At 38.2% G+C, this 10,431-nt stretch overlaps 1 protein-coding gene across 1 annotated transcript; it reads left to right on the top strand.

Moving 5' to 3' along the window:
- Positions 1 to 105: 105 nt before the first annotated feature.
- Positions 106 to 10,392, top strand: iqcg (IQ motif containing G). The gene is made up of 10 exons (XM_029278173.2): positions 106 to 205; positions 1,256 to 1,379; positions 1,542 to 1,576; positions 1,668 to 1,790; positions 2,377 to 2,461; positions 2,555 to 2,716; positions 6,803 to 6,877; positions 8,027 to 8,158; positions 8,263 to 8,352; positions 8,487 to 10,392. Exons 2-10 carry the CDS (start codon positions 1,257 to 1,259, stop codon positions 8,595 to 8,597), a joined length of 936 nt encoding a protein of 311 aa, XP_029134006.2. The 5' UTR covers positions 106 to 205; position 1,256; the 3' UTR covers positions 8,598 to 10,392.
- The last annotated feature ends 39 nt before the right edge of the window (positions 10,393 to 10,431 follow it).

The following is a 10,431-nucleotide window of genomic DNA, read 5'->3' as shown; positions in this document are numbered from 1 at the left end:
CGGAGGCTGCGGCCGCTGGAATGGAAAAAAAGTATCGCCGTTTCAATAAAGTTGCATGGAAAAAAAAAAAAACCTTCTGTAGTTGTTACCATAGTTACATGTAAACACGACTTAAAGTAGCCGTTCCAGCTCTGCTCAGGAAAGGTTTTACACTTCAATGATAAACTAATAATAACCAGAAGAGGCTGTGACGGAGAGGACTGAAGTAAGTAGCCTACAGCTGTTTCCTCGCCCATGAAATAGGCTAGAATTGTCCTGCAGCACAGCCTATGCGACAGACAATGAAAACTAGTCATAGGCTATGTCTTATTGATCGATGTAAAATGTAAATGTGTGAAAATGTACCATCACCTCCCGTTTGGACATCGATTTCTGGTTATATTTCTATAAGATCATCTGGTCTTGTGGCTTTATATTTGTACCCTACCCTGCAATTGACTCAGTCCTTGTAATGTTAAGTTTCAATTAAATAAAAACAATGTTTAATAATAATAATAATAATAATAATAATAATAATAATAATAATAAAAACTTAATGAAAGTAGGCAGGCAGATCAGTTATCATAATGTCCATAGTAGGCCTTCTTAAAACAATGAATTTCTGTAAAGCTTTCTTGTTTCACAATCCTTTACAGACTGATTAATATAATGTCTGAAGGAGACAGTAGCTTTAATTGTTATTCACTTTAATGTTGTAAGACATTAAAAAGATAAGACCAAAACTTTCCACAATTGGGACGAGGGCCTTGTGACTCTCAGAATCTGAGTACAGCTATAAAATAAAAAAGACCAGGGCTCAACCTCCTCTCTGTAATAGGAATTTAAAAGGGAGCCATCACGCTTAAAATCAATTAATTCAAAATATTATTTCTAACATTAGGGTAAATAATTTTCCAACAGTATAGGGAGCTGGGAAGAGGACTTTGAATAGACGGAGAAAAAAAACTTGTCATAACAGCATTATTACAAGAATGTAACAATAAGACACACACACTCCTGTGTGTGTGTTTTTTTTGATGACTGGGATGCACGGCTCACTTATAGTATAATCATTTTAGTCTGTATAATTATGACATGCTGCATCCTGAAAACTATGTTTAATCAGCAACTTCCAATAATAATCTGTGAGAAATGGCCACTATTGAACCACACCTGACTTGTGACCAACGTTTTTTTAAATATTATTTTCTAAAGGAAAGAAAATCTTGCTTATATCACAAACTTATTTTAACCAAATGTCTAACATTTTCCACAGTATGTCTTTATCCCGAACTCATACACTTAGACTGGCAGTTGTTTTGGAGGACTGTTCAGACAAGTTGGACATACTGGGACATACATTGCAGATCAAAAGTGTGAGAGGCTCTGCAGCGCCAAAGGTGACCTCATTTGTATGGAATGTTCTTCTGGACTGTGAAATAAAAACATGATAGTTCCTCTGTCCTCTGGAGCACAGATATTTGATCTGTGTCTTTGTACTTATAATAATTTGTATTTATTTTCTTTCTGTGTGTTTCGTGCACATGCTTGTGTGTGTTTAGGAAATAACCAGGCTGACTAAGCTAAAAAGAGACTGGTGAGTGGTGCAGTCACACTGGACAAAAGTCAGTTTCTTTTAAACTAACATTTTTACGAACAAAGTTTGTGTTTTTTGTCTCTGTCTGCAGTCAGTTGATCTCACAGCACATTTCCGAGCTGTGTTCAGAGCTGGAGGAGATGCAGACATTCACTTCTCTGCAGCAGGTATTGGAGCAAGAAAAGCAGAAGAAGGAGGCTGGGAGCGTGAGAAGGTTTGTCAGTGGATTATTTGAAAACAATACTAAATCAACTAATCTCAGTCATTATAATCATATGTTACTAAAAAGGTTATTTTGTTTACCAAATGTTAGTTAGGACAAGAAAGAAAGGACAAGAAGAAGTGACAAACAAGAAGAAAAGCTCAACAGTGTGGTTCCGGAAGTAAAAATCCCATTAATTTTCTCCATAGCGGATTCGCCATATCATAGCCATCCAAGGTCATTGTAGATATTGTTCACCTCTACAGTATAAACAGCATAACAATGACAAAAGTAACATTTAAAAAGAAGCAGTATTATTCGCAATGGGTTATGGGATGGGTAGTTCCTTGAAAAAAAAAGATGTACAGTCTTGTATCTTTTTATTTTTCTCAGTTTTTCAATGCTGTTTTTGCATTGAACCAAATGTATAGTCACGAGTATTGGTCTTGGTTCCAGGCGTCAATCTCTTGATAGATTTTGTGATTTTGTGAAAGGTCAACGGAGGATTTGAAAGGGGAAATTTACTTCCAGAACCCAAGCTGCCGAAAAAGTGCGATCACTGTTGAGCTCCATTAGTAATGTTAGTGTAACCACATAGGGGAGAGAGAAAAATGCTGAACCAGAGAAAAGAGGATTTTTTGAGCAAGCAAGAGGAGCTCCAACAGAAAACAGAGAAACTAAAGGTGAGAAACTGGGAGCAGAAAAAAACATTGGCTGCATTAATATATGTTACTGGTGAGTGATAATCTGTTGATTTTGGTGAAACCAAAAAACAGGAGGTGCACCAACTCGCCAAAGACCTGAAGCTTCAGCTCATTGAAAAGTCCTCAAAAATTGCCAACCAGAAGACAACTTTGGTGAAAACCTTTGAGATGCAGCTCCAGCAGACACAAAAGGAGACCAGCCATACTGAGAAGCTGCTAGAGGATAAGGTGAAGGTAGGTCCACTAGACCAGTGTTTCTCAATCCTGGTCCTGGGGGCCCACTGACCTTCATGTTCAAGATGTTTCCCTCTTCTTACACACCTGATCACCTGATTCAAATGATCAGCTCATAAAGAAGCCTGATAACGAAATAATTCCTTTGATTGAGGTGAGTTGGAAGAGGGAAACATTTAAAACCTTCAGGGCAATGCGTCCATGGGACCAGGGTTGGGAAAAACGCAATCAAGCAATCTATCACATGGTCTGAATTGCATGAATTCTTACATTTGTGGCAGTTTATGCCCCCTTTTCCAAAAGTTGCTGCAGATGAAACACAATTGCATTCTACAACTTCTAAGCACTGAACCCTGAAAATGACAGTGTTGCCTTTCCTACTTCTCGAGTCTCGACCGTAGTCAGAAAGCACAGGAGAGACTTATTGAAGTTGTAGCTAACCTCAGGGCTAACTGCCCTCACTTTAACTTGTCAGCTGCAAGAAGTAAGCAATACACTGGAGCCGAGTAAAATTGTTTTTGGCAATAATTGTTTCACACAGCTTAAACTTTACATTCTTCTTGATATTTCTTAGAGTCATGATCGCTGTTTCACAGCTGCTCCGGTCATGCACCAATGGTACTACTCTCTTTTGTAACATCACACACTCTGTCTGACCTTCAGTCCCTCTCCTATAAGAAAGTATTTGCTTGCAGGATTTATAAATAGGACCTTGCTTGTCATGAGAGCATGTCGGTAAAGAGAAGGCACCCTGGACATCTGTCTTTAAATATAGCTAACAACTTTCTTCGGTCAGTGTATGAAGGAGTTAAACGTTCAAGATTTGACTGCATGAAAACAAGGAAACAGCTGATTTTCCACTTTTTTAATTTTTAAAAAAGAAGAAATTAGTTTCAAAATGGGTCTTTCAGGCAGTTACAAACATTATGTTCAGACATTGTCAAGTTTCCTATACTGTGTTGATAAATGAGTATGGTCTTTTGTAGCGTATTCTAATTCGGGGCACCAGCTTGAAGTATAAGCATAAGATAATTAACCTTAATTGTAGTAATTAATTAATCTATAAATCTATCTCATATCATCGGAGCAAATTCTCAAGCAGTTTAAAACCAGAAAAATACACAGACAAAGTACTGATATTTTATGTGTGAAGTTTAATATAGAAAATGGTGAACAAAAGATATATAAAGGGAGTAAATAGGCAAAGGATATAATTATGACAGTGATACTGACATGACAACGTAAATAAGACAATGTTATGTATTGGTTTTCTAAGTTGGAATGGTGAAGTTCTTATGTTAGAGCAACAAGGTAAAACGCATTATCGTTTGAGTGATTTAACTAGGTAAGGATTTATAAAAAGGGGACTTAATGAATTTGGTATAAAAGTTGATTTAGAGGCTTTGATTCGGATTCGACAAGCTTTGCTTTCACACACCCACTACTTATTCTGAGTCACGTTCGGGAGAACTCCGCCAAATGGTACCACTTAGCCCTCGTCGAGTTCTTTCGGATCGAGGATGCCGGCGGCCCACAGTGATAGCCGTAGCAAATCTGGTCGCAGTTGATGAGAGAAGTGGGGTGATGGATGGCACAGCGGTCTAGTCGTCTTCTGTTTGGTCCGGCTCAAAGCGGGTCCAGACAACGTTCTTTAAAATTGAACGGTCCTTAACTCTCACTGACTTAGATGGTCAATTCTAGTCGGTTTGAGAATCACAAAAATAGTGTTCTGAAAGATGAGTGGTCAATACTTCAAAAGGAAAACTTAAGCACGTAACTTGGGTCAAAAGGCACCTGAGTTACCGTGCACGCAAAAAAATAGTAATAGAATATAAAACGGAAAAGAGGTCTGCAGTTCCTACAATTCCGAGCTTACAATTAAAAAGAGTTTTGCGGGAGCAACACGGGAAGAAAGCAAAATGTAAAGTTAGAGAAACGAGTTTGTGGAGACTTGCTGTTTTATCTCCGGCAGCATTGCGTTGAACCTGAAGGTAACCAATCGATTTTTGCCTGTATGAAAATAAACCAACGTTATGACATTCAACATTCTCAATAAAACACATTAATATAGTATGAAAAGTATAAAATTGTATCTTCAAATACCATCTCCTATAACTAGAACAAAATAACAATTAAAACATATCTTTCCTTCGATTCTAAAACTTAGATCTATGCAGTAATCTTGCCACTAGGGGGAAATAGTGCTCCACATAAGATTCAGTGAAGGTTCATCAGGTAATATGGAAAAAAAAACTTCCTATCTATAATTCTGTCATAGATGATAGAAGCTGAATCTAACTCACATGAAAATGTTACTCTTCATGTCACAATTATATATCCGATTCAGGGATTGAAAAGACATTCTTTTATATCAGAAACTGAGCATGTTGAGTAGAACAGATCATTCATCAGATGTAAAGCTGTTAAGTCAGTGGGTGAGATAGTCAAGAGCACATCAAATCACATTCCCTGCCGTGTTGATTAACTCTGCAGACGGCTGTTGTTTTGACCCCTCCTGAGTTTGCTAATTCGGAGGTCTTTCACATATAGCCAAGTGGTCTGTTTTAGTTCAGTTTATTTGTTTATTGTTTCGTCCCCTTTATTTTTACTGTTTATTGACAGTCTCCTTTAATTTACTGTACAGTAAAAGAAGCAGCTTTAGCCTTTACGGCTAATTTCCAGTTGTAGTCCCCGGCCAATTGTCAGTAGGCAACCTAAAATGCAATCGTTAAGATTTAAAATGCAATAAAATACATTACATTTATAATTACAACGGGCCTAAGCAAAAGGAAAAGAGACATACAACATGTCACACACAATTGGAGCAGGCACAATCAAAGCAGTTCATGCAATAAAGATACTACTGGGGCGACAAGGGAAAAGAATAATCATAGAGGCCACATTGGAAGCACATACAAGACATAACGTGGAGGCAGACAGCAGCAGCAATGACTACCTGTGTGGATTAGAAAGGTATCCAAAGTGTTTTATGACATCTTGTCTCTACATTTCAATGTAGTGTGGGGCTTTCAAACAGTTAATCAATGAATTGTGTTTTCCCATCAGCAAACAGGAAAGGGGTTTGGGGTGAATTTGGGGTTATTCCAGGGCAACACGTTACACTTTTTACCTGCTCTTTTTTAATATTTAAAAACAAAGATTAAGGTCTTTTACCTTCTTTTTGTCTCTAGATAACACTTGTTATGAGTTGACGCTATACAAATGAAGATTGATTGATTAACACAATGAATCAAAAACAATGTTGATCCGACTCTGTAAAATACAGTAGGAGTGTGAATCTTTCAAAATCTCACAATTTCAATTTTGGGGATCAAAATTTATTTATTTATTTAGTTTTTTTTTTAATTCAAAATTTAATAATTCAATTATCAGTTCTAACTTATTCATGATACATTTCCTGTTTGTCATAAAAAGTCGCATATATCAGGATCTACTTCAGTCTGCTGTGCAAAAGCATAATATGACCCCTTTAAATTTAAAAGCTGGTAGATAAATTCGAGCCCTTAAGTTATTGTGCAAGACATTATCAGATTAGTTGATTAATCATTTCAATAATCTATGACTAGTCAATGATTAGTTGCAAGTCATTAGTTGCAGCCATTGTATTCATAGGCCTATATAGTAGTTTTGGTTTTAGTGTCAATTGATAAACGTGTGGAATGTCAATGTCTTTGTCTGTCTATTGAAAGTAATGTAGAAAACAGTCAAATTTCTTGTATATACCAACTTACTTCTTCATTAGAACTGATTTTGAAAATAGATGGAAAACCTGCCCCAGATACTTCATGGCTTTTTGATTAATCAAGAGCAATGCACCCACAATGCAACTAACCACTCATTATGTTAAGCAGAGAAAAGTCAATGGGCACATGCATTGTCCCAGGTACACAGAATTAGCACCCCTGGCTGCTCTACAATTGAAATGCCAGAAAAACATATTTAAAAGAAAACAATGAAAATTGTGCTACACTCTGTGCTACTTTAATTCCTGTGTAAAATCAGGACTGCAGACCCAAGGTATACAGTAAATGTTGTCCAAATAATGTGTTGTGATCTCTCTCTTAGCTGCTCCAGAAACAGCATCAGGAGGAGATAAGAGTTCATGTGGAGTCTGAAATATTCCTGCAAAATCAAAATAAGGTTGGTACAGCAAATATTCAATGAACAACAGACTAAAGTCATTATAACATATTGTGAATGGTTTGCTTTTGGAAGCTGCTCTGTCATAACTGGAGCTGCAGTTTTAGCTCAATATGAATTCAAATATGTGTTGCCGAAAACAAAAACGCATGAACAACCCAAATGATTTGCAATTGAAGCTGTGTTTTTTTCTACACCTGTGGTCAAGTACCCAGTTCCTTTGATGAAGAGGGAGCATACTCTCACTGCTAGACCAAGCACACTGTATCTGAGATGAGGTTAAACCTGTGAAAACTGAGGGTCTGTATTTATTCAACAGTTAAATGAATTAAAAGTTCTTTCTTTATACACGATTTTAAAAATAAATACATGCAAAGTAATTGTTTTTGCTTCAGTGAGATTATATCTCTCTCAAAGTATTGTTTTTGATTACATTTTAAGATTTTCTTTTGATTTTTCTGGCACAAATATGATTCCATAGACCTTCTCTATTTCACTGAAGCTGATGTGATTTCCCTCTCTTGTGCGCTCTCTCTCTCTCTCTCTCACGCGCGCACGCATCCATTTTTTGAATGCATGAAAAATTTAATAAAATCAGGTCGGAAATTTACTCAGACGGCCATAAATTTACCTGGGCGGCTCGAGCTGGGCGGACTGGTGGTGTCGGTGCTCTCACTGTTTGCCTATGGACACAGACATAGAGTCTGTTTTCTGCCAGGAATTTCCAAGATGCCAATTCCTTCTGCAAGAAATCTCGGAATCAGTTGAGGAAACGGCCGTATGTGTTGTAGTAAATGTCTGTAAATAACATAAAGCCCAAGCTTCAGTAGGAGTGGCCTGTGGAGCTGTGCATTCTGGGAGTTGGTGTCTTCAACATGAGCCAAAAAGACACTTTCTTCCTTTTGTTGGTCAAGAAGGCACCAACTTCAAAATGTATTTTACATTTCTACTACATACGTATATGACCCAATGTCAATACAGATTAATGTTTCAGTGAAGTATCCCTTTAAGGGATGAATTTTGTTTGTAGTTAATGTTTTTCATTTGCAGCTTGTTCTTTAATTTTTGTGATGTCACTATAGCTTTTAATTTTATTATCATCTAAGCTTAGCAGTTTAGCAGCCGATCTTGTTGCTATTGCTGTTTCAGGAGTTTCAGCAAAAGCTGCAGCAGTGGCAGGAGTACAGAAGTCAGATGCAGAAGGAAAAGGAGCAGCAGCTCTACAAAGTGCAGTGCAAAAGAAGAATACATCTGGACAGATTAATGGAGAAAAAGAGATTGGTGAGCTGTGACCTCTGTGTGCTTAACATGATTCATTAATCTTCAAATGCAGAACAGGGTGCACTGTCATAATGTAATAATAACATGTGCTGAATTATTTCCAGTTCGGGGAGATGGAGCAGGTGGTGGTTGAGGACAGGGATAAACTGGAGAAACTCCAGCTACAGCAGGCAGAGACCAGGGCTGCTATAAAGGTAAGAACATAAACTAAGGACTCAGTTCACCACAGTTTATACCCATTAGCATCATGCCATGCAACCTGACCACCTTCACATCTAGTTTACTAATCCCTAAATCTGTCTCTGGCATTTAACCTTTTCCCACGCAGCTTCAAGCCTGGTGGAGAGGCTGCAAAGTCCGCCATGGCCTAAGTTTTAGAAAACCAGAGCAAAACAAGAAAGGCAAGAAGAAGGAAGAGAAGAGGAGGAAGAAAAAATGATTTCATCAAAGTTCTTTGAGACACTGAAATATGTTTTTATAATCCAGTAACAAACAATATGAAGTCCATGTTTCTTGTTCTTTAACATTGGGAAATCTTTTATTTTTAAAAGTACTTTAAGTACTCTTATTTGGTATGTTTTGTTCAGAAGTGTAGTGAATGAAACTGCCTCACTGGAAATATAATATTATAACTTAAAGAAGAAACATACTGCAAACCTAATCACCTCTTCTGACACTCAGACATTCATCTGACCCTTTCCTTTCTGCGATTCATCTGGAGGCAGCTCCACTGGCACCAGTACACAAAGTCCATCCCATCATGGATGAGGCCGACACCGGCAGAGTCACCAGAGAACTTGTAAAGTCTGCAGTGTACAGGATTTGTGAGGACAAACTGTGGTTTGTTGGTCAGTTAATCCAGGAGCCACGATGTGAGGGGCAGATTGACTCTAGACACTAGTGCTGCGGCGATGCTACGCTCCTACAATCAGACAAGACACAAATCACAAAGTAGCTGATTCAAGTACTTCCCAATGTCGTAGAGACTCTTAAGTGGTACCGTTGGAAAGCCTGTGTCTGCAAATGGGGGGACACGTCTTGGTTTCGAGTCAATACGACCTTCCTATCAAAAGTTATTCAATAATCAGACATAGCCAAGTGGTTTTCATCCCTGTCTCCACTGGAGCCCTAGTTAGGATTCCACCCTCAATGGTGATCCAAACCCTTGCCAATCCCTATCCTGCAGATCACACTTCCGAAGTGCAATCTCTGGTTAGGATTACACCCACAATGCTGATCTGTCCCTTACCCATTCCCTTTCCCTATTTGCATATAACTCCACAACGGAAGGTCACATGGACTCCAAACCTTGATCTGTCCCCCATATATTGGCCTTGCTGAACACACTGGTCTTGTCCCCTTGTCTCTTTCAGCTCGTATCTCTGGGACGGAAGGTCGGCTGAAAATTGTCTTAACCAATCAGTTTTGAGCTCATATTGGGGGGGACGGGTCTTGGTTCCAGCGCTCTACGATCTTTCAGTCAAGAGTTAGCCATAAAAAAGGCAGACTAGGAGCTTCCTGGTGGCAGTAATCATCCCTATAACCTATTGTGTCGTATATGATGTTTGTTTGAGCCTTTGGCACTCTGTGTAAAACCAATCCTCTAAATCATGAAACACTAGCTCTGTGTTGACAAACTGAACTTTGGAGAAGTAAAGGTTGTCAAGCAGCCAGGTCCAGCCTATCAGTGATGGTAGAACTGGGCCTACAGACATACACTCTGACTTCAATGTAATGAGAAAATAAAAGAGTTCAAACGATAAAAATGACTGGGTGCCCATGCTAAAGTGCTTGGCCATGAGGTCGGCACCCGAAAAATCAATCACACCCACAGCTAACTCTAGCCCTGAGGTTGATTGTACATAAACACCAAACTGTACTATTTACCGGGGCCCCGTCGTTCTCCCTGGCAGCCATCTTTGAGTCTATCAGGTTTCGATTTTCGAGCCACTTCTTGCATGGAGTTAGTTAAATTTGTCTTGAGGTTTTATTTTGAATATTTTCAACTTGAAGTTTTAGATCTGAATTTGACAAATCAAATTTGAGCAAACTGAGTCTTTTTGTTGTTGAAATTATGACAGTTGAATTTTTGGATCTCATTTTTTAATAGGTCAATTCAGGACAAATTGATTCAGATTCATTGTTTTCAAAGTAAAATATGCCAATGCTATGAATTCAGTGGTGTTTAAATTTCAATATATAACATACAGTGGCTTTTAAAATTCAAATAAGTATGTCTCTTATTTGCTTCTATATATAACCCTCATGAATCT

The sequence above is a fragment of the Labrus bergylta genome, chromosome 8 (genome assembly GCF_963930695.1).
Source record: "Labrus bergylta chromosome 8, fLabBer1.1, whole genome shotgun sequence".
NCBI classification, from domain to species: Eukaryota; Metazoa; Chordata; class Actinopteri; order Labriformes; family Labridae; genus Labrus; species Labrus bergylta.
This window is presented reverse-complemented; position numbering and strand designations above follow the sequence as displayed.